This window comes from Danio rerio, chromosome 15, assembly GCF_052040795.2.
Source record: "Danio rerio strain M-AB ecotype USA chromosome 15, GRCz13ab, whole genome shotgun sequence".
Lineage (NCBI taxonomy): Eukaryota > Metazoa > Chordata > Actinopteri > Cypriniformes > Danionidae > Danio > Danio rerio.
This window is the reverse complement of record NC_141035.1, coordinates 25,885,286-25,911,139: the sequence shown is the minus strand read 5'-3', so window position 1 is coordinate 25,911,139 and position 25,854 is coordinate 25,885,286. Positions and strand designations below refer to the sequence as shown.

General features: G+C 34.1%; 2 protein-coding genes across 5 annotated transcripts in view; one reads left to right on the top strand and one right to left on the bottom strand.

The window, feature by feature from the left end:
* The window catches only part of cbl (Cbl proto-oncogene), a 60,064-nt gene extending 42,953 nt beyond the window's left edge, over nucleotides 1-17,111 (bottom strand). For 3 of the 4 annotated variants that reach the window (XR_015508531.1, XR_015508532.1, XM_087282829.1), the window contains exons 1-2: nucleotides 16,628-17,111; nucleotides 5,311-5,558 (exon numbers count right to left, since the gene is read on the bottom strand). Coding sequence is in view for 2 of the 4 variants with exons in the window: in XM_087282829.1 (XP_087138955.1) it covers nucleotides 5,311-5,558; nucleotides 16,628-16,774 (395 nt within the window). In the remaining 2 variants the exon portion in view is untranslated. 4 annotated transcript variants of the gene reach the window in all.
* A 1,480-nt stretch (nucleotides 17,112-18,591) lies between these two features.
* On the top strand, nucleotides 18,592-24,937 carry drc12 (dynein regulatory complex subunit 12 homolog). Its single transcript, NM_001111210.1, is given in 6 exon segments — nucleotides 18,592-18,692; nucleotides 18,779-18,844; nucleotides 20,904-21,023; nucleotides 23,890-23,982; nucleotides 24,104-24,234; nucleotides 24,609-24,937. Coding segments are annotated over 6 exon segments (609 nt in total). The 5' UTR covers nucleotides 18,592-18,622; the 3' UTR covers nucleotides 24,738-24,937.
* Nucleotides 24,938-25,854: the final 917 nt, after the last annotated feature.

The following is a 25,854-nucleotide window of genomic DNA, read 5'->3' as shown; positions in this document are numbered from 1 at the left end:
TACTGTATGACTGCAAAATTTAAAGATCTTATGTACATTTTTAATATTTTAGGTATTCAGTTAAACTATATGTAGTTAGTATGGCTGTGTGATTAATCACAATAAAACAAACAAACAGGAAAGTGCGGACGAGTGGGATGATGACATTTGCCGCTTCAGAAGCATTAATAGACAAATTTATATAAAAAAACAGGACAAAGATAATATGGGATTATTTTGGTTTCAAAGTTTCACATAAATAGAACAAAAACAGGTAATTTGTAAGAATTGTTACCACAGCACGAGGAAATACAACAACCAGGATCTAAAAAACACCACAGGCAAGACACCCATGAAGGGGTGTCTTGCTAAAAAGTCAACTGAAAGTATTGTCGGTGACACTTAGTAGAAAGCAACAGCAAACTACAATTTCAGAGATGTTTCAGCCATGTTAGTTTGCTGAGTGCTCTGTATAATTATAATTGTTTTGTTTTTATAATAAGCTACACTATCTCCCTTATTTGAGTTCAATTTGTTTACAGAAAGGTAAGGTCATTTTACTTGTTTACCATTTGCTCTAAAAAAAAAAAAGGAAGTTTCATTTCTGAATATTTAAAAACAAATTTGAATAAATGTTGGAGCAGGTTAATAAATTTCCAGTTCCTTTTTTAACTAACACTACATGCATTTTAGCAGTAAGAAAATGCAATACAGATTAATGAGCTGAAGCTTGATTACAAAACTAAATCACAGATCAAATCGAAATCGCAATATCTGTCAGTAAAACGCAATTAGATATTTTTTTTCCCAAATTTCCCAGCCCTAGAAGTTATACTTCACATTTTCAGCAGTCGACTGTGTTTGCAAGTCATTAATTAATATCACACCTATTTAAAAAGTGCCAGAGGCTGATGACAAAATTAGTCACACTTTATTTTGAAGGTTTTCCGGCACCTTTGCTACTACATGTCATCTAACTCTTATGAGATTATTAGGTTAGAGTTAGCAGAACAAATTGACATACGTGCACAGTTACTTACACTATTGCAAAATATAGTGTCTTTCAGAAGAGTGTCAGCAGATAATCGTCAGAAATTCTAATACTGACTCCTAGATTACATGTAGCTTCAAAGTCACTCACAGTCAATCAGCTAACTAAAGAGGACCATCAAGTGATAATAAAAATGTAAAACTCTAAAGGCAGCACAACAAGACATTATAACAGTTCAGCACTACTAACTACCAAAACATGTCAAACGTGCTTTTAGAAAGCTTGAAATTCCACAGAGAATTGGTCTAAGTGTCAGTTTTCAGCTAGCCTCAGCAGGGCATTATGAGGGGACTTATGAGAAACAGGAAGAGGAAGTGAGTACGTTAACAGGAAGCAGTGTCTGCATGGTGCAAAGTGTGACTGGTGTGTCAGAGTTAATCATTAAATTCTTCACACTCAATATGAACATTTCGCCCCCTCAGTCATGCTAAGTAAAGCATCAGCACCTAACAACAGAGAAAAGCTTAAGCTAAGATTCTCGAGAATTTGCCACAAAAGCGGCTCAAAAGAGGCCAACATCACGCAACAGGATTCCTTATGAATGCTCTTATAGTCCCAAAACTCAAAATGTTTAGACTGGCAATTCTTTGATGGTTTCTGGAAATGTTAAATGGGATGAACAATAAGAAATGACAGTTCGGCCATAATTACTAGACTAAGGCAGCAGAAATTACCATAGTATTGGTACTGAATTATAAATGTCATTATTTGAAAAGAAATAGTTCACTCAATAATGATAATTAAGTCATCATTTATATTTAATGGTGTTATTGTAATGCCTAGTGCTTGTTCTTTGTAAGTTGGAGTGAACTGCCATTCAAGTAGAGTATCAGGAATGTGCTCTTGAAAGCAGAAGACAAACTTCCATAAATTAATCTTCGGATTGTTTCACACCAGATTCAATCATGGAGTTGTGTGTCATATGGGAACATTCAGTAATACTTTTCAACATTCAGTATTTCTTTTCAAGCTTCATATTTGTCGCCATTCCATAGTGAGCAGGCATTTTATTATAACTCTTTTGCGGTCTAAAACAGAAGGAAGGGTGCACAGCATGGGAATAACGATCCTGACAAACCAAGCCAACGAAAACTGTCACCTTGTTTCGCACGCATCTGTGCTAAAATAAGCTGTGCTTGAAAATACTGCAAAGACTACAGGCAGCAGCCAGTTAGCAGGTACTGACTGCTAATGTAAGGTAATAACAGTCTCAAGAAGCAGCAATCAAGAGTCTATAGGCCCCTATTAACAAAGGAAAAGTGAAACTATGACTGCAAAAAAATTATGAACAGTGCTTGTTTACCATTTAAAAAAATAAAATAAAAAATGCTGATCACATTCTTCATTCTAGATGGCTCATGTGGTTATGAATATTTTGTATATCGAAATGCTCAGGTAAGCTGTCAAAATTAGATCAGCATTCTGTCTGCTCCATTTCATTTCAATTCAATTCTTTGCTTGTTTTCACCACTTTCACCTTCACTCTCATGCACAGACCTGTTTTCTAAACCGTGCAGCAGATGGAGAGAAAAACAAGGCAAAAACTAAGCTAACCGATGTTCAGAATTGGCCTGACAGTCTGGTTTGGTGTGTCAGGGCCAAAATACTGCACAAGTTAAGCATTTTTATTTATTTTTTGCAAACTAATCTTTCCAAAATGGTCATAAATGTTTACAATCAACCAAACAAGCCATACTGTTGTGATTCCTAAATCTAACACATGGAAAAGGCAAACAACACATTGGGTTCCATTATTTGACAGCCCCAATGCATATAAAATACATAAAAACATGTTTACACTCCTAGTTGGAAGGTTGTGCTATGAAAATGGAATGACATTTTTCACTGCCTTTATGAAATGTTTCAAAGCCATATCGGTCAGCTGATCTGCCCATGAGTAGGGATGCAACAATTAATCGATTTCACCATTAACCGTGCTTTAATTGGCCATGGTTAATTAATTGTAAAAGCTTCTTAATATCGTGTTTCTGCACGAAACAAAACTGCTGCAACTAAACAAAGTTATGTCAACTGTACGCTACTTTAAAGTTCTGAGCTTTGGCGTAAAATCAAAATCTCAACTAATTGAACATTTTAACTCTATTATGATTAATGAACAATTATTTTATTTATTTATTGCCATCATAGTTTACTGACAGGTTTTGTATGATAAATATGCTCACATATTACAAGTAAGAGATTTTTTAATGAAGTGCATTACTTGATTTTAAAATAATTGAAGAAAACACACATTATCTCTATTTATTGTACATCAACATTAAACATTGAACTAAAATTAAAAACACATATTGCCAAAACCAAGTCACTTTTTCTCATAAAAAAGTGAAAATAAGCAGTCTCTTTTTAAAATAAAAAAAAAAAACTCTTGCATATTCTGTAAATAAGATTTTTAATATTTAGGGTATGTGACCGCGCAAGCTGCGCTGGACCATACCTGTGCATTCAACACAGAAGTATAAATCAGCCTTAACAGAGCGGTGTCACATTACTCCACATGTGGTGGGGACAGCCTGATCTCACGAGAAAACGTAAGTATTTTACGTTTTGCCAGTTTAGTGGCTAATTCGTACGAATTCGTACGAGTTCAGTAGTACGAAATGGTACAATTTTAAAAAGGAGGCGTGGCACCTGACCCCACCCCTAACCTCAACCGTCATTGGGGGATAAGCAAATCGTACTAAATTGTACGAATTAGATCGTACGAATTCATACGAATTAGCCACTAAATGAAAAAGTTTGCCGTGAGATTGTGTTGGGTGGGGAAGGTAATTGAAAAAATTGACCATGAAAGGTTTGATAGATCATAAATTCTGAATTTTGATTACTTTTCGATTAATTGCCCAGCCCTATCAGAGCTTTTACACAACAAGCAAGCACACTGGATCAAAAGCAGACTTTATTTATGGCTGAAGGTATTAAAGTTCGCTATTACAATGGAGGTGCGCGGCTTGCATGCGCATATTGGCAGCTTTCCATGTGCACCTAGTGAAAGAGTGACAAGAACTGACCAGTCAGCTTCAAACTTTATATGGAATATGCACATTTCTCCTCCAAAGAGAAAAAAAAAAATACACAAGGAAAATACCTAAAGATTTTGTAATATAATTGATCAAAAGTCCCTTTCAGACAGAGGTTCAGCAGTCATTGAATACATTTGATCTCTTTAAAAGAGAAATATTCTATGTAGCTTAGATTAACATTAGACAAATACTCATTTCTTTGATTTATTCTTATTTTGATTTATTTATTTATTGTTCTGTCATTTTGCAGTGTAAGACTATTAGTTACTTGGCATTACTTTAAATGCCAAAAACTTTACTTATTTTTAAATCCAAAGAGAAATTGACTATTGCTTGTTTTATTTGAGGAGTTTAAGTGATTTAATAAACTAGTATTGTTTTGACATTAATGAATGCATAATAATTGTGATAACCGTGAAACAGTGATTATTCCTCAAACTATAATCGTACAACCAAAATCTATAATCATTGCATCCCTGTTTATAAGCTGACCTATGAGTGATCCACTGATGGATCGACTAACTGACGCTCATACTGTGAATACAGGCATTCCTTGTGCCTACAGAAAAGCTGCATGCACAACTGGCTGGAAGCTTGTGCTATGAAAATGGATTAACATAATGAAATAACACCGCTTTTACAAATGAATAATGCAAATCTAACAAAGGTTACATCTGGAAAATATACAACCGACCTGTTAATTGTGAGGTTTTGGCCTCAGTAAAGCTCTTCCTCTTGTGACTGGTCCTATTTGCATTACACATTCCTCCTCCGTCCGCTCACATGAGCCTAGCATTTTCAGAGAAGCAGAAGAAGCACAGGCCTGATACGATCTCAGTCCACTGGCTGATCCGTGAGCGCTTACATGCTCTACTTCATTTGCATCTTTGATATACGACTTGAGCTTCAGCTTAACTCAGAGTAACCTTTACCCAAACTCTTTCACATGATTCAGGGACTGAAGAAGAACTGTTTCACTGCTTCTGCTTTTGCCTCCCACACTGAATTATGTTGCAAGGCAATTCAAAAAACAAACAAAAAACCATTAACTAGCTCAGGGAAGTCTGCACAGAGGTGGCTGGAGTTCTCAGAGGTCTGCTTTTCACACCTTTGTCAAATGCAAAACCTTGACTCCATATTTGGTCACATTCGAAAACATCATTCTGAATGATTGCAGCCTACAAAGCCATAAAGACCATGATTGTTACCACCTTATAACGCTGTATTTAGATTACTCACCTGGGCTGAGAGTTCTCCTCGAACATTCGCTCTTTGCCATCTTTGAACAGGCTTATGGTCTGTTTGGTCTTCTTGGTCAAGTTCTCCATAAAAACACGGAAGTACTCGTTGTCGCCTAGCGTTTCCATCTTGCCTTCATATCGAGACAGGATAGTGCGGAGATGCTGGTATGTATCTGGCAGCAAGTCTAGGATGTACGGAGGACTGTTCTTCAAGGCCAATTTGGGGTTCTGGCATAACCGTACCACCTACAAGAAGGGAGACAAAATTACATGATGATAAATATGCCATTGTTGCAAAATACTGAGCACTAAAAGTGATACCATTTAAAATGATGGGCTTCTACAATACTGAAGTAGAAAAAAAACGGTAGAAACATCATTTTACTTGATGTAAATGTAACCCCGCCGGTCCTACACCACCCAACCCGCTCTGAGCTGGGATCGAACCGGCGACCTTCCGCATGGGAGTCGGTTGCTCTAACAAGGAGGCTAAAGACCATGCACAGCACACACTAGCTGGCCTCCGTTACATAAATAGCTTAACATTTTAAACAAATTGGCATGAACTCACTTCAGTTTACTTCCTTTTAATATACAGAATACAACTTCTCTAAATTTAAGGAAATATGCAAAATACCTACTGTTTAAAGCTTTGGGGGATGTTTCTTTTTTACAAGCCTCTATTGCTCGCCTATAAAACTGGGTAACACTTTATTTTGATGGTCCAATTGAGTATTAGTAGACTGTCTGCTTAAAATCTGTTGATACTGCTCCTTCAACAGACATTTAACCGACTACAAGAAACTTTGCAAGTACGGCTCCGTTTACACTAATGCGTTTTAGTTTAAAAACGCATAAGTTTTGCTACGGTTACGCCATCCGTGCACACTACGCTGGAGTTTTCGAGCGCCAAAAACGGAGCGTTTTGGAAATGCTAAGGAGGCCATTTTCATTCTAAAACGTTGCTGCTCTGTATGGGGAAAAACTGAGACATCTGAAAATGGAGGCGGGGCTGCTGACATTCGCCTCTCTGATTGGGGCTTTTCCTCAATATTAAGTATTCTACACACAATTTAGTCCTGCATCCTTGTAAGTTCAGACTTTGCAAAAGTATAGTAATGTATAACGTACATTAAGTTTATGCATTATAGAAAATAAAGGCAAGCAATCAGTCAATATGCAGAATGTATGTGAAATTAATGCAAGCAATCAGTCAATATGCAGAATGTATGTGAAATTAATTATTAACTTATTTTTGCGCTCAGCCAAAACACGTTACCTGAGAACAAGTAAAACATTCAAAACACCAAAATTGGGCAATATGTCGTTAGATATAGAAAACAAGATGAATTAAATATTACGTTTAACAAATATAGTGAGATTATATCCAGCGGGAGATCCTTGATGAACACAGCTGTCATCTGTCTAGACACGTGTCAAAGAGTGACACGGTCAAAGAGTGTGTGTGGTCACGTGATGTGCGTTTTTAGTGTTTTGGTGTAGGCGGAGGGCTGTTCAGAAACGCTGGGTTAAACGCTAGTGTGGACGCAGATCGTTTTCATTCTAAAATGCTGTTTTAAAACTAAATTGCACTAGTGTAAACGGGCCTACATGTCAACCTAACCCTAACCCCAACTCTAACCCCAACCTAACAGTCTACTTATAATCTAATGAGAATTAGTTGGCATGTAGAGGCATATGTAACTTAAATTCAACAAGCAGACCATAAAAATACTGTAAAAACTGTAACATTGTAAGAGATTATCACTAATTATAAAACTTTCTGCTAATAAACTTTAAGAATTGTTTGTTGGCAAAGCTGAATTTTCAGCATTTTTCTGCAGAAATCCTTTTGATTTGCTTAAACAATTTTTCTGGTTTCGTTTTCATGATCCTATTTTTTGTGATATTTATTTTGTGAATTCTTTACTATCAATATTGATCAGTTCAGTGCACACTGTATAACAGGGCTTTACGATATTGGAAAACTTATATTGTGATATTTTGTTATTCTGTGATATATATTGCAATACACTTTGCTATACTTGGAGAGAATTGTCGTCACACTTTATTTTAAGGTTCAGTTCCCTCTCTTAGCAAACCATTTTGACTTTTGCTTAATGATAGTTATTAAGGTAGTTTAGGTATTAGGTAGGATTAGGGATGTAGAAAAGGATCATACAGAACATGTGCTTTATAAGTACTAAAAAGCTGATAGTATCTCAATAATATGCATGCTAATAAGCAACTAGTTAACAGTAAAAATTGGTTGCTTAAGTGTTACTGAATTTATTGAACTTGAATGAATTTGAACTTTGATTAACTGGGATGATTCTGTAAGGAAATTATGCAATACATGTAAACTACAAGCATAGATAAATGCAACAAAGCAAAGATAAAAGTAAAATAAACAGTGCATGCATTATAGTTTTGTATATGTAAATGTGAAAATTACACTGTAAAGTCAACTTAACATTGCATATCTTTGCGATATGACTATTGCAAATGCACAAATTGCGATAATGACGCTGAAATGATATATTGTGCAGCTCTACAGTATAATATCATTGCTCTTTAATAAACAGACAAATGATTAGGCATGGGCCGGTCTAAGATTCAGACAGTATGATAACCCAGAATAAAAATATCTCTGTTTCACGATATGATGGTATTGTAATTACTACTCTAAAATATGTTGTTTTTAAATGTCTGGATAAAAAATAAATAAATAAATAAATAAATAAAAACATGTTCTTCCCCACAATATATTTTACTTTAACAAATTAAATTAAGAAACTATTGGAAATATTTTGGAACAGTGAAGGGTCCTTTTCAGCTGGAGATACTGTTGCCCTAAAAAAATAAATAAAATAGTTGTAAAAACAACACATAAATAATAAAATTAAAAACATTTAAACTTACTTATATCGCAGGATCAGAAAGTTTTAGCAGTTTTAAAATCTGGACTTTTCAAGAATCGCAGTAAATCCTAAAACAGTTATTGTCCCATGCCTATAAATGATTCAATAAAACTAGTAAAAATACTAACCCAAAACTTTAACAGTTTGAAACATTGCTCATAAATGATCGAAAATTCACCACAAAAAAACAACAACTTTTTTTGTAAAGAACTTTTCACACTACATAGTTTTAAAGCAGCTTAAATGAAACTCACGCATGTCTGTGAATAGGTTTGTCGATTAGCCTGTTAATACTGCAACCAACAAGCTCTGTACAAGTGTTTTGACAAATATTCTGTACAACTCTCTAAAGGGACATTAAGCTGACTTTCAATCAAGAAAACAGAGCTGCAAACTAACCTCATATTCTCTATAAGGATATAGGGACATTCTGCAAGTTTTCTCTTGTAGTATGATATGAACGAGGAAAAAAATAACTACACTGACAAGGGTTTTAAAACTGCTAAACAATCTATAAATACAAACAAAAAACCCAGGTCACACAAAAACATTCCAGAGAGAAAAATCGTACATCTTGCAAAAAAAGACATTCTCTGCATACTACAGCACTATGCTGTCATCTCAATATTTACAACATTGATTGATTCTGGTGACTAGGAATGACATTGTGTGTTTTGCAGCTGTAGGGGTTTAATGCTTGAGATTACAGTTGAGCGGTATGGCAGTGTGACTAGAATCATTCATCACAGCTTTTACTTAAGTATTATATATAATGATGATGATGATGATGATTAATATTCTTATTAGAAGCAGGCAACTCAAAAGGAAGAAATCTATATACTTAACTACACATAAAAAAGATTCAGAGGTGATATTTATGATTTACTCAATTTAAGTTAAGTGGTTGTAAACAATTTATTTGTGCTGAATTTAAATAAACAGATTAGGATGAACATTACTATACTTAATTTGTTTGTTTAAATTCAACCCAAATAAATTGTTAGTAACAATTTTGCAGAAATCATTTTTTCAATAGATGTTTTAAAGCATTTTTGAAGAATAAATAACTATTTTACAAAAAAAGGCAATTTAAAAAACGTTTCATAAAATAAAAACGTGTTTTGGTTTTATTCTTTTGCATTTTTTTATTAGTAGATTTCTGATTTAATTCAAGGATTCATCCTGAGCCTGGCACACTTGCAAAGAATGCAAAACTTGTGTTAAAGAACATGAACTTAATAAAACTAATATTACAAAACAATATAAAGCGTGAAAAATAATTTAACAAATCATCAGCTCGAACATCAATAACAGTAATCTGTGAAAAATTATAGCAATGTTTTCTGTTTTAATATACCTTAGATTTTATGTGATAGATATAAATTAATTCAGTTTAATTGACATTTTTTAAAAGGTCATTTGAGTAAAATCTTTAAAAGAACAGCAGGGGAGTGCAACCCCACTCCCCTAGACTGCTAGGGGAGTGGGGTTGCACACTTGAGCTGAGGATTTGGTTACGCAAAAACTCAAGTAAATTGTGCTACAAAATAAGGATGGACAACAAGGCCTGTAACAATATCTATTTTTTGTTGTACGATATATTGCGATAAACAATATTATTGTCATTTTAAGACAATTTTATGCGACTCTTTATATAATGCCAGAATTACAATATAATAGCATTATAATGCAAATACACTTCCAAAGAACAAATAATATTTAATTCTTGGGAACATTCAATTAGTTTATTTTAACAATATACAAATTAGGCATTGAAAACAGAATATGAAAACACACATCCTAAATAAATAAAAATAAATGTCAACCAAAAAGCCTGTCAAAGTAAAAGGTAACAGAGGCTGTGATATCTGATTGTCATCTCATAGCCAATACTAAAGTAGTTTTTTTTAACCATACTGACACTGACACCTTCAATAGAGATAGAGATGTTGCAAAGTCAGCTAAAATGTTGCTAGAACTGGTTTTTATGTATGGGCCACGGTGATATACTGTACATTGCATAACCAAAAACGATTGAGGTCATGTCCATGTGTTGTGCGATAAGTCAATATATTGATTATTGTGACAGGCCTTTGGACAACAAGAATTAGTGAACAAATAATAAAAATTAATTTACAAAAAATTGATGGTAAATCAATGAGTGAGATATGTACAGTATATGCAAACAACAAATTGTTAGACAGACTGGCTATTGGTGGTGCTAAAGAAAAGAACCAAACAGTCTTACTAATATTCACAACAAATTCCCTCTAATCTAATCTTATCTAATAAATTAATCTAAAAAAACACTCCAAATGGAAATCTAAGATTACAAAATGTATTTGTTGGCACTTATTGTATATTTAATGAATCCTTGCTAAATAAATATCAATTTATTAATTAAACAGCACTGTCTATTGGCCTGTTGTGCATTTAACAGGATATAACTGTCCTACAATTATATAGCAAGCGTCTAACATTTGTACAGTCACGTATCGACATTCCACCCAACCCTACTAAAGGCCACGAAGCAGTTGAAATCTTCCAAGAAAAACCATCCATTCCAGACAATAAATCATCACGATTAAGCGAATGGCCTCAAACCACTTCATTAGCCAAACAACTTAATGGCCGGACTGATGGTCCAATAGCTTTTTGCTTTAATTCAGACACAGTGTCTCACTTCCGTCTGAACTAAAGCCACGCATCATCACCTTCTGAACTATTGATTAAGACGCGGGTGGGAAATTTGAGGAAACGGGAAGCTGCTCAAATGTCACCACCCCAGCAGTTGGAGAGGTGTCGTGCAGTGAGCACACGTTCCAGCAATAAGAGGCCGGCGCTGCAGACAGCTGCTTCGAGGACTTGCAGCCGCTCTTATCTATTTTGTCTTCAGCACAGGACCAGCTGTGATTGTGGGGAGGAGGGGGGTGATGACATCACAGAGGGGTCATCATGCAGTCTGAGTTGTGCACCAAAGCTTCTGGCTCTCATGCACCCCGAGTCCTGACAGCCAAGAGATAAGAGTGTGGCGACAGGACGTCCTGAGAATTATCAGCAAACATGCATACGTCTATGTGTTTACGTGCAGATGCAAGCTCATCATGGCTTCTAGTGATAATCGGAATTCAGGAGGAAAAAATAAAAGCAGAGAAAAATGTCTCCATGTCAAGCACGAGAAATAAAACCAGAAAGTCAATAAATGTTTGGAAATCTTGTGTGATTTCTTATTGAGTCCATTTGCGAAGGACAGCTTCAAAGAGGACCTTTTATGGATTTTTGATGGCAATTACTTTTGATGCCGTGTGTAACATAGCTCTAAGAAAATGAATACATCCAACTGCGGTTTAAATCAGAATCCTATATCTAAAATCTGTCACATGACAAAACTTAATATTTGATGATAAAACTAAATTTAACATCATCATTTTCTCTGCCTTCTTGTAGGTGGTTCGGTTATGCCAGAACTCCAAAAAAAAAAAAAAAAAAAAAAAAAAAAAATATATATATATATATATATATATATATATATATATATATATATATATATATATATATATATATATATATATATATATATAACACACAAACACACACACAAAATCAGAATAGAGGTTATGCAGAGCTAGTGTTTCTTCCCATTCTGCTAAACTTCTGGTCAACGATTAATGTGACTTTTTTCCATTGTATACAGTTCCTTTTACTGCCTCGATGTTGTAATGCAATTAAAATATAATCAGATAAATAGACTTTGGCATTCATTTAGTTGCTCAAGCGTAAAACAATAAGAAAATCCATTTACACGCACGCGCCCGTCAGAATTAGCAGGCTAGTGCAGAATCTCTATTGAATTTACTGGGGTAAAATAAATTTTCATATTTTAAAGACATGGCAGGGAAAAATGTAATTTAATGCAGTGCTTCTCGTACATTCTAAGACCCACTTTATATCGGATATTACTCAGGCAGTGGAGATTGCTGATTTTAAAAGAAAACAAACCTGAAATGTGCCAATTTTGTAACTGCATACAGTAAAAACCCTTTTTTTCTTTTTTTAAATATTTCCCAAATGATGTTTAACAGAGCAAGGAAATGTTTCACAGTATGTCTGATAATATTTTTTTCTTCAGGAGAAAGTCTTATTTGTTTTTTTTCGGCTAGATCAAAACATCAAAATTATTAGCTCCTTTAAGTTATATATTTTATAACCATCGTTATACAATAACTTGGCTAAATACCCTAACCTGCCTCGTTAACCTAGTCAAGCCAATAAATGTAACTTTAAGCTGTATAGAAGTGTCTTGAAAAATATCTAGTCAAATATTATTTACTGTCATCATGGCAAAGATAAAATTAATCAGTTATTAGAAATGATTTATTAAAACTGTTTAGAAATGTGCTGAAAGAATCTACTCTATTAAACAGAAATTTGGGGGGAAAAAGCAATGTATATAGGCTTTGTTTGCCTTTTCTGCAAATATTGCAAACTCACACCTTCAGATTTAAAGCCACTATTAACACATGGTTTAAATCTTGAATCTAAATCCTAAAATGGTAGTACCCATTACCCATCATAGTTCAAATAATATGATCATTATTAAGCTGTTTAAAAGACATTTGAGACACAACATAATTAGAACATTTGTCAAAATTTGCAGAGAGACAATTTTGAGTTTATTGCCATATTCGCTTCTCTGCTATAATATGGATAAAAACACGTTTAAGTGAATGAACACATCCAGCTGCAGTTTAAAACGGAATCTTACATCTAAAAACTAACAAGGTAGCACCCATCAAGGATCAAATAATATGATCAATATTAAGTCTAAATAAAGCTGACCCCACTAACGTGCTTTTTAACATGTTGACTACTTCATTAAAGTTTTATCATGTGACATTCTACAGCGTCCATGATTTATGGATAAAAGATTTGTTTGCCTTTCCTGCAAATATAGCTAAATCCCACCCTCCTTATTAAGCTGTTTAAAAGGCTTAATTTATTTTTTTACACATTCTTTAAGAATAGGAATATCTCGCAGATATTTCACAATATAATTATAACATTTGTCAATATTTGCAGAGAGAGAGAGATTCTGAGTTTATTGCCATATCAGCTTCTCTAGCATGGCCAAAAAAAGATCAAGTTTAACACATTTTATAAATATCACTTTTCTGTAATTATAAAAATATTTTAACAATTGTAAGTCATCAATAGCAATAAACAACGCACAAGATTAAACACATAAATAATAATAATAAAAAAATCAAAAACAGTTTTTAAAGGTTTACTTTTGATAAAAGTTGTACACGTTTAGAAGTTGTACACGTTCATTTAAGGTCTCTCCAGATTATAACTTTTGTCTGATAACATTAACAATAGGGCATTCCACAAGAATATGTTTAGAAGTTTGATTTCTGTAGCAATATTGACATTTTGGGGGTTCTTCTTCTTTGAATAAATGTTCATATGTGAGTCTTGACTTGTGTGTCTGATATGGCATCTTCTGCAAACAATCTCGTCATGTCTTGAGTTAAAGAAAAATGAATTTCAGACTGGATTTCAAAACGTTTATTTTCTGAGCACTGATCCCATTCTGCTTACCATTTGTTAAGAATATGGCCTTTTATTAGTGGCTTTAAAAATCTAAAGGTGGGATTTAGCAACATTTGCAGAAAAGGGAAACAAAACTGATATACATCCATAAATTATGGGCGCTGTGTAATGTCACATGATGAAACTTTGAAGTGATGCTTTCTAAATAAGTCACATTAAAATACATGTTAGTGGGGTCAGTGCTATTGAAAAAGTAAATATGACAGGGTTAATAATGTATTAGTGGAAGTTAGTCAATACATTAATATTAACTAACAGATTGAAAAGTATGATAAATTTTTGTGTGCGTTTATGAAGAATAGTTGGTACTGTTTTTGACTCCTTTACACATAAGCTCTTCACACGTTCTCAACTGATAAAAATATATGCACGCACATACAATGACTGCATTCAACGCCGCAAGCAACACTTTTGAATGGTTAGTCACTTTTTTCTTCCATTTTTAAAAACGACAGTATGAATACCAAGTCAACAAACTATATTATTAATTTTCATTTATGGTCCAAACAAAGAGAGTGTGAACTGACCCTAAAGAAGAATGCTGATCAGGTTTTATGTTGTTAGACCAATCACATATCAGGATGCAAATACTCTATCATAAACAACAACAAAATAGAGCCCTTTTATGGGCATGTGGCTGAATAATAAATGATCATTATAAGGAAATCAAAAGTGTACATAATTTATGTTTGTAAATAAAGAGAGTGAAGTATACAATAAACACTTTAAAAGGGGAAACCCAAAGTCAAACACAGAACTTCATAATTAAAGTTTCTTATTTGACTATGCAGTGTTTTTGCATAGACGCAAGGATGAATGACAACTGGGTTCTTCTGCATTTTGTGAGAAGTTAAATATTTATAGGTGACTGAGAAAATATAACTTAATGGAAAACATCAAAAAGTGAACATTAGATAATGAATGGCCAAGTCAGGATTAACACATTCTAAAGTCACATTTCTTTCAGATTAGACTGTACTTCTCCTCATGTCAAGTATTCGGAATCATTCATCCTGACCTTTTTCACTATTATTTAAAGTTTTCTAAAAGTGGAAATTTACAAATGTTACATTGCAAAAACGGGGAGATTTGCTTATGAAGACAGAGTGATACATCACATGCGCACTAACCAAAGACCCAGTGTGAAACTAAACAAATAGGAAGTCGCAAGCTCTAAATCATAAAGCATTAACTGCTTCTGTTCTCCATAATAATTCTTAAAATCTTCCTTAATAACCCAAATCTAAAAACATACAAAATACTATTTTATTTTTAGGTTTCTAAGTGGTTCCCCATGTCAGAGAATAAGTTTAAACTGAATCCCCTGCGACAGATGCACCGTTTCTCTCATGTATCATTGTGAAGATCACAGGAAGTGTGAGGTCAGTAACCACAACTTTTTTCCATGAACTGCAGCTTTAACTTTTGTATTGTGAGGCAGCAAATTCAACAAAAGAAAGCCACTCTGTTAGACAGATGTTCACAGTTTTACCGTTTTACTTGACAAGCTGGGTTGGTAAAAAAATTTTAGTTGTGGAAAATGAACACTTGTAATGCAAATGATGATATATTTATAACAGTGTAGCCAACCTAGATATTTACATAAAATGTATGCATGCTGTTATTATTCCATCTCTTCTGATGATATTTAAATTCTTATTTTTTATTATCAAAACTCTCTGTACTTTTTTAATTTTGGGGGAAAGCATAGAATACAATGCAAGACAATAATGGTCGAGACACTGCTCAAAAGCCTGTCGGATTATGTTTGACACACTTGCTTAACAGCATTTCTCTTACAAAATTATGTACAGGAAGTTCAGCAAACCAGAGTTGCTATAGTCCAGTGAATGATTCTCCTAAACCAATAACAACCAAATGTTATTCTTATTTTAAGAAAATTCACAGAGAGAAGGTAAACAGTTTTACAGTTAAACAAAAGACTTGAAAGACTACAAACCAACTACACACACTATATGTTCAGATATGGCGAATTGTGGTTTTTGCCTATACTAGCAGCTCTATTCATACACAACCATTACACCAAACTTGCATGTATTGATTAGATTAAACACCAAAACAACTAGCTAGCTTCTATAACAGTTGCATATTCAGATTTAGTGACATTTTTTAAATTAAGCTGGAATGTTTAAGAATGTCAAATTAACACAAACAAAAGTAATGGCACTTCCCGTTTATCCAAAAAGTCAAACTAGTGAAGGAAGTAGAGATTGTTGGAGCAAATCAATCTACCAACTGTCCATTATCCACGTCTACACTGAGTAAATGCAATTGAACCAGCTGACTGACCAGCAACAGGATCAGTATATCGTCACATACTAGTTGTTTAACCAACTTAAGCTATTTTCATGCCGTTGCCGACTGTATTATGGAGAAGGCACATTTGAAGAAGGATGTCCAAACCATTCTTCCCAACCATAGATTTAACTTACAGGATAACTACTGCAACAAGCTACTTAGCTAGCACGACTAGCAGAGAACCCTTTAATTATCACAATTCCTATTAAGAAAGCAGGAGTGATCGGAACCACAAATGACATGTTCTATAAAATTGAATATTCCCAGAGTGTTTGACAAGCTGAATATAGTTTATTAGCCTGCAAACCATTCAGCTAATTGCCTTAGCAGAGCTGCCCTGCCATATTGAATTAGTACTTGTCCGTGCAGGCCATCCGGCTAAGCTAACTAGAGACCGAGGCTGTTAGCTAGAGCGTCTCTGTCGGCTATCTATCGCTTGTGTTTTGTTTTATAGACACCCACCTTATCCATGAATTTCCAGCATTTCTCCACCGTCTTTTTGTCCACGGCTCCGGGCTGGTGATGGGAGTGGTGGAGGTGATGGTGAGGCTGAAAAGCGTCCTTCATCATGCCAATAAGCCCCCCACCTTTCTTCAGATTTCCTGCCATATTCGGACTCCGGAGTGTTGTTTTCGCAGTCAAAATATAACTGGGATCGGATACCCCCCGGTGAGGACAGCGCCCGAGTCCGGTTCGGTTCGAGCGAGGGTCCGTCAAGGGGGGGAGAAGCGCTTTACCGATGCAAGACTCCCATTAAATCCCCCGTGCAGCAAACCGCCGTTTGACGCTGTGTTTAAAAACGCTCGGGGAGGGCGGCGGAACCCGTTTAAAAATAACGCGTAAAAATAAGTTTTGATGGGTGTCTGGACGTGGTAGAACAACTGCTTTCACATCGACACCCCGTGCGTGATGTTCCCTTTTCCTGCAGCTCTCTTTCTCTATCTGTGCGCTTCTGTAGAGTGATGTCCGATTCGTTCTTATGAGTCGGATCTTTTCAATTGATCGAATCGGTTCACACCGCCGGACTGAAGCTGTTTGAGATGTAAACTTCACTTAGTATGTTTTAATGCTGGAGTTTTAAGTATTTTAAATGCCACGTAGCCCCAAACTTAATCATACCATTTCAAAGGGTTTCAATTTCTAAATTTAAAGGCATTTATATAGTTTTTTGTATGAAAACCCAATTCATATTCTGAAAAAGATTATATATATGGGTCTGAAACATTATAAAATAACTACCTCCTAATAAGATACTATTACTAATTCTTACTTCTAATTTACTTTATTTTCTACTGATTTAAAAACCTAGTCAATTATTTAGCCAATGTCCTCATTTATTAATTTATTCTAATGATTTTTTCTTTTATAACATATTATAATCTAATTTATCAATTGATACTTTATGATTATACTTTTAATTTGGTATTATGTTTTATATATATATATATATATATATATATATATATATATATATATATATATATATATATATATATATAAAACGAAGTTTAAAAAAATTGTAGAATAGAATCGGTTCTTAATGAGGCCTTGTTCTAAAGAGCCGATTCGCGTAAATGAATTGAACTTCCCATCATTACTTTTGCAACGGGAAGTTCGGCCTGACAAGACACGAGGGCTTCCCAGCAAAACCTGTAAAGGAACGGAAAAAAAAACGTGTTTCCTCACAATCACCTTCTCCATTTGAAAATAAATGCTGTATGGTAAAATTGTATCTCGTACTAAACAGACATATTAGGGTTAACGCCGCCTTTCTCCCTTTCTCCCCCTCCTATGCTCGTGTGACTGCTCTTCCTGTTCCGCCTGTAAAACCTCGCCCTCTTTCATGTCTCGCCTTGTCTCCGCCTACTTTCCTGCTCCTCATGCGAATGTACGAATCCTACTATGGTAAAAGGCGTGGCTTATTAATATTAATTAGATCACGAAATAGGAGCAGTAGGACGGTTACCAAGCAATGAAAGCATGGCGTAGTTAATATTCATGAGCTACGTAGTCGCCGTCTGTGGTCTAACGAGATGAATTATGCATTTTTGTTCAAACAGTCAATAAATTGTGAGATGAAGCGTTTTATTTTTGTTCACAGGGATGTTCATTTGCTCATCTCGTATCATTTCCGTTTATTAAAACGACACATTTCCATTCCAGAAGTAATATGAGGTTGTTTTTAAACAATTCAAGCGATTCAGAACTGCACAGGAAGACTTTATTGTCCATAAAACAACACACACAGCGCGGTTTAACGACTACACACACTCCAAGGCAACCAGCCTGTAACGTGGTGTAATGTGGTTACGTAGAACAACAGTAATCAGTATTCGGGACAGGCGATTGGCTAAGATCACTGACCACGCCTACGTGCTGCCAGGCGGTTTTGTGTACACAATACAATTAACTTTTCCCTCCGTCCGAAAGATGCAGGACTAGTAGGATTTTTACATCATGCCGCCAAAGAAGAAAGGAAAAGGAGGCAGCAAAAAAGAAAAGACTAAAAAAAGCACGCCAGAAAAGGGTGCTTTTGTTATACTATAACATTTTTATACACAAAATAGGAGTTGGTTTTTGACTTACATGTTTCTGTTTCCCACCCTCATATAGATGATGGACTTACAGAGAAGTACAGGAGAAGTGTCTTAGATGTGTCTGTTTTAAAGGAACACCTTGGTAAGGCAAATATAATTATTTATTGGACTGTTATTAATGTTACATTTGTTCTCTGCTTCATTACGTTATATTCAAATAAAACACTATAAAGACATAGTTCACCAAAAAAGAAAATTCTGTAATCAGTTACTCACCTTTGGTTGTTTCAGCCTTTTTTATTCTGTTAAATAAAAAAAAAAGTTATTTTGAAGAAAGCTACAAACCTGTAACCTCTGACTTATTTCTAATTCCTACTTTTGGGGGCCCTAAGCAATTCCAGGTATGGTGCCCAAGCACTGAAACTCAAAACATTTTCTTCTTTATAGATATATAATAAACTGCATGTTACAATATATTTTAAGTGAAACCATTATCTTCTAAATGTAAAAATGAAATACAAAAAATTCACAAATAAAAAAACAAGTTCACAAACTTATTTTGTACGGTTAGTTAGCCGTATATATGATTAGATTTTAATATTTGCATGTGCAGTACGTAAGTATTGTTCCACGATTCATAAGGCCCCTGGTTTTGAAAGGAAGTAATAACGTTAAAATCTTAACAGTTATATACAGATTTTACAACATATGATAGAACATTTATAAACTACCTATATGATTAATTTAGGCAATTTTTGGCATTTGTTGGGGCCCCCTAATTTCCCAGGGCTCTAAGTGGCTGCTTACCTTGCTTATTGGCTAAGTCTGCCCCTGATGACAGTGTTGGGGAAAGTTACTTTTGAAAGTAATGTATTACAATATTGAGTTACTCCCCCAAAAAGTAACTAGTTGCATTCTCTAGTTTTATGGTAAGTAATGCAATACATTACTTTTGTATTACTTTTGTTTTTCTTTTCATAACCTTTGCTAAGGCTTGAGGCTCTTTCAGAACTTTTAATTATTATTATTGTTTTAAGGGAAGCTGTGCTATTAACAATGCACTGTATAACTAACACAATCTCATTGCCATTTGTAACTTTTTGATTTAGAGGCTAATTCGTATGAATTCCTACGATATCCTTCGTACAATTTAATACGTTTTGCTTATCCCCCAATAACGATTGGGTTTAGGGGTTTGGTGCCTCGCCTACTTTTTAAAATAGTAAATTTTCATATGACTGAACTCTAAACTCTAACCCACTAAACTGATAAAACATACGTCTCCTCATGAGATCAGGCTGGTATAACCTTAATTTTCCTTAAAAAAAAAAACAAACTATTAAAAAATTTATTTTAAATAAATAAAAAAAATTCCTTAATAGAAAAGGTTATCTATTATCTGAGAACTTCCTGACCCCAGAGCTATGCCGTATTTACAGATTACTGAAAGTTTAAAGAAATCGTTTGCTACTTTTTGTACTTTTTATCTTATCAGTCATGTAAAATCATTGTCCATTGAAACAATCCCCTCTCCTTTTCTTTGATGCATTCAGAATAATGAAAACATTCTCTCAGTGAGTGCCTGATTCAACCTGACATCTAAACGTAGACGCCTGGCTAAAATAAGGCTAAATTTGGGCTGTCAGTGAAAATCTAATAAACGTCTAAGAATAGCCCAAAACTAGACTAGTCATTAAATAGACAGATTAGACAGACTTTATATGTGTAGTCATTTATTTCTGTTTCTTTGGTGACTCTAGTTTCTAGATGTCTAGTTTTGGCCTACTCTTAGACTTAGACTTAGACCAAATTTAGCCTTGTTTTAGCCAAGATGATCAAGTTTTAGACGTCTATTAGACATCTTTTAAAAACAAAAAACGCTTGCTGATACTTTTTTGAAAAGCGAATTAATTAAAATAAAAAGTGACTTGTGTTAAATAAAAAAAAAGTCATTCAAACATTATTACTTAATTTTCTTAAAGCAATGCGCTACTTTAACAGTTATTTAGAAAAGTAAAGAAAAGTGTTACTTGTAATGCATTACCCCTAACACAGATCAATGGTTACAGGTTTTCATCGTTTTTCAAAATATCTTATGTGTACAACAGAAGAAAGAATGAATGTTTTTGAACCACTGACTCGTGGATGAGTTAATAGTGAGTAAATTTTAATTTTTGGCTGAACTACCCGTTTGTTGTCAGCACTGAGGAGTGGTGTGGCGCGTCAGGCCACAGCAGTGAGAGATGAGCTGAAGAGTCAAGTCAGAGATCTGGAGCAGCTGCTCAGTCAGGAACGATCAGACATGAAGGACATCACTGCAGGTCTTTATAAATACAGTACTTGCTTTATTCCAGGTTTACTGATAGAGTACACCTGCATCAACAATGTGCATTTCATAATATGATTTATGCTGTACTTCGCAAATGCTTGCCTTGGTGAAAATGAGAGTACAGTTAAAGCCTAGCTTAGGAGGTTTTCATTTATTATGTCAAGGGCCCCCCAATCTGATTATCCTTGTGAGAGAGAGCCCGATTGTCGGATTTCTTGACTCATTTTAGACTCAATTTATTCCATAAAAATATACATTATTATAAATAATATATTAAATGGGTCTGAAACATTATTTGAAAACTATATAGTTTGTTTAATGTTTTTTTTGTCAATTCATTTTAGTAGGCTACTGTATTGATTCACTTATTTGCACATTAATAACTTTAATGTTATCAAATTTTTACAACTAATGATTTTTAATTTATATATCTAAATTTCTTTAATCAAATTTTTAATAATAATAAAAATAGAATATTTAATCAAACTTTTATTTGCTTGTTTTCTGTAAACTATTATATTATTTTACCTTAATAGTCTTTATTTTACATTTATTCATTTTTTCCCCCATTTTTTTTGTCAGACCCTCAATTAAAAAAATATGTGCTCTAGAAAACAACACGTTGAAAAATACTTATTTATTTACTATGTTTTTCCAAGTGGACATATACCATCTTAAATAATGCTTCTGCAGATAAGGGTAGACTCGTATATAATATATTTTAAAGCATTCGTCTGAAAAATGAGAGCTTCTTAGTGCATTCCAGGGAATTATTCATGAGATATTTCCAAAATTAAATTGAGTGAGCTAACCACAAATGCATGGTATATGCTGTCATTTTTTAATATTGTTAGCAAAATAAAAATAAAGGAAATAACCATGAGAAAAATAATGTGGTGGACTGAAAAGAACTCTGATATACTATTTCACATTAATTACAAAGCATTACATTATTATGTCTATTATTGTCTAAAAGTTGAACATGAAAAAAATATGCAACTCATCCTGTAAAACTCACAGATAAAGATTATTTGTAGGACAACTTGATTTTTTTTTGTCATTTTGAGTGGGACTTCCCCAAACAGGAAGTTGCTCTCGGAATATAAAGAGTGGGAGACATGCTAGAAAAAGTCTCTCTCACACACCAAACCTTCATTTATTGATCACATAAAACATAAAATATTGTGAAATAGTATTGCATTTTTAAAGAACTGCTCTATTTTAAGGCATTTATGTGATTGACAAGCAGATTTTTATGTCTTCAGTGTTGCATGATCCAGATCTTTAAGAAATCCAGTTCTAATATTTTGGATTATGTGCTCAAGAAACTCACATTGGTGCAACATATTTTTCTGACCATTATAATTTTTATATTTTATGAATATAATTATTTAATTATTTTATACAGCTATGAAACAAATTATCTGACCATATTGGATAGTCTCAGTTTTTCTATATTTATGATTTAAAGTTATGTGTTTGACCAAAACTGAATATTTATTTTATTCTGTACATATTTATTCTAAATTTACAATTAAAATGTTGCCACAGGGAACTGTTTTGTTGCAAAATAACAAGAAAAGTGCAGTGAAAATGCTCTGAATTACAATATTTTTATTTGAAACTATAAAGAAATAATCTTTATAGAATAAAGCAAATATTAACCTTTCACTCAAAAACACTTAATAAATCCAGTATATCAAGAACAAGTTTCTTAAGTCTCTTAAAGGGGTGGTCCAGAGTGTATTTTAAAGGTTTAGTTGTGTTGATAAGATGCAAAGCAATGTGTGCTCATGCTTTAATTATAGAAAATCACATTATTTTTTCATATATCATACTTTGATATACAGCTACTCAGCTACCATGAAAATGACGATCATATTTGTTCCTCCAAAAGGCCCTCCCTCAAGAGGCTTGGATAGGTCTGCTTACGTAGAGAAAGCAGCTGCATAGAGAAACACTGCAGCTCTGGTGAAGATTGTGGGTGTTTACAGGTTTTTGTATGGATAAAAATGAATTTGTAGCTAAATTGGTAGCGGTGCCAAACAGCATTTCCTGTTGTTTACATCCTTGATTTTGTCCTTGCTACAACATACTGTTAACGCTAGACACTATGCATGTAATAGATCAATTTTAACAAACAAAAAAATACTTACAGGCTGTGGCTCACAATTCACAGCTTCGTCTATTATGGTTGGAGCTGGAGTTTTTAACAAATCCAGCACTGAACTGGGAGGGATTCTAGAAGCTGTCCTTTGTCAAATGCTATACATATATATATGCTGTATATATATGTTTTTTCTTTAATTATCTGGAACATAATTAAAAATTTTCTTTGCATTGTGTCCGCTGGAATCCAAATACAGAAACAGAAGAAGCTCTGAGGAAATAGCACTGTTTGGACAGCATTTTAGCTTTCTCTGCTAATACATTACAGTGCCTCTGGCTACGCCCCTTCGCTGCTCGGGTGTCTGCGTGTGGTGAATGGGCTTAAACAGAAGGGTTTATGATATTATTATCCCGGATGTATTTTTTTTTGTAGTCCTCAAACTTTGTTCGCTGTAGGCTTTTCTAAGCTAACTCTGTAAAAGCCAATGTCTTCTTTTGTATTGAACTTTGAGCATTATTCATTCAGTGATGTTGTTTATGTTCACATAGGTACATTACACATCAACTATAGTTTAAAATATAATATTGTAGTGGACCACCCCTTTAAATGTTTTCAGAGCTGTATGCGATAACATGATGTTCAAATCGTATATATCGTTATATTTTGTTGTTAAAAAGGGAGAAGGAGAGGAAGAAGTATGCTGTATTGTTAATTGTAATACTGTATTTTACTTAACTTTTGTAACCAGATCTCAACCGTCAATACAAGTCCATGGAAACAGACCTGCAGTCTAAAGCGGATAAACTAGAAGCAAGTGTGGACTTGCTTGAGAAGCAGCTCGGTGAGTCCATTTATTAACACATTCAAATTCTTGTGCTTATCATGATAGGCAGTGTGTGCTGTAACCAAACACATGCTCTCCACTGACATACTGATGACAAACAAGGCCTCTGTTTGATTAGCCGAGTGTCAGGTTGAATTAAAATCGGAAAGAGAGCTGCGAGAAAACACAGAAGCAGAAAAAGACGCCATCATTTCTGACCTCCAGAGCAAACTGGACAGTATGGAGCGAGAGTGTGAGAAAATACTGCACGTAAGTGATTATAATAAGCGTCCAAAATGCATACATTAGATGCTTGAATGGATGACAAATTTTAATAGCGTTACATGGCGTAAAATGGGCCTGGTGACATTTCAAAGTTGTGACAGAGTAATCTACCTCAACCAAATGAGGTGTAATTAATGGTATAGTAAAACAAATTGAACTGACGGTTAATTAAAGTGTTAACAGATCTAATTGCCATTCGCAAGGTTATCCATTTCGGCATTTAGTATTTTAGAATAGTAGAGACCATCTGCACCTCTAAATGCGTGAGCCAGATGGCGAGATATGCCCCATTTAATAAGCTACTTTTCATCTTATATTGAGTGCGTTTTTATTAATTGGTGTCTGCTGGCCCGGTGCAGGGCTGTCTGGACAGTTTGCTCTCTCACCTGGCAGACACGCGGATGAAGTGGGAAGAACAGAGCACTGTCATTCATCAAGACGTCAAGGATATGCTTCGTGAATTTGGGATAAATCCACTTCACATGTAAGGACACCTTCAGATGAGCACTGAGAACAGAAAAGAAGCAGGAGCAAGACATCTGACCTTTGACAGCTAAGCAATTGCATGTATATTGGGCTCTGGAGACCTCTTGTGTATTCTATTTGTAATTAGATTACAGTTAGAGCACTGCTGTTACATTCTTTTGTTATTGAAGATTTGGACAAACATATAAAAAAAATGTTTTAATCTTTTTGTAATGCAGGGATTTCATTGCGTTGTCGGTTGGATTGACTGGTTTTGATACATAAATATTCACCTCAAGCCCCCTTAAGACAAAGTAATCTTAAAAAGTAACTAGAAGTAATCTAAAAGTAATCAAAATATAAAATTAGCAATCTAGCAGAATACAATATAGACTACAGTTTCATAACATTAATTGTAATCAGTAGCAAGACTAAGTAGCAAGGTTTAGTTATATTACTAGAAATATTTACCTCAAATATTTAATATTCAAATAGTAATATTTAACCTCAAGCCCCCCTTAGGCATAAACTAATCTTAAAAAGTAACCTAAGTAATCTAAAAGTAATCAAAATATATAACAGGCAGTCTAGCAGATTACAGTACTGACTACAGTTTGATAAAGTAATTTGTAGTCAATAGCAAGACACTGATTTAGGTTTATTTCTAGACTACTAGTCAAATCTTTGGAAGATTTAAAAAAAAAGTTTTGAAAGAAGTCTCTTCTGCTTACCAACGTTGCATTAATTGGATCAAATATATCATAAGAACATTATTTTGAAATATCGATTCAATTTAAAATAACGATTTTAGGAAATTATAATTATTCCTTTGATTAAAAGCAGAATTTTGAGCATAATTTATGTAATCTTCAATGTCCAGTAACATGATCTTGCATAATTCATTATATGTACTGGTTTGATTTACATACTGTTTTGAAAAAAAAAAACCTTTTCATTTTATTATCATAAGCGTTAAAAAAGAGGTTCTGCTTTATATCAGTGTGTAAACCACAATACAGTACTATTAAAAAAGTATTTTATTTATCACAGACCTTAAAAAAAGTGACTTTATAATGTTACAAAATAATTAATTAATATACATTTTTTACAAAAAAATGAAGCAGACAACAAAATGTTTTC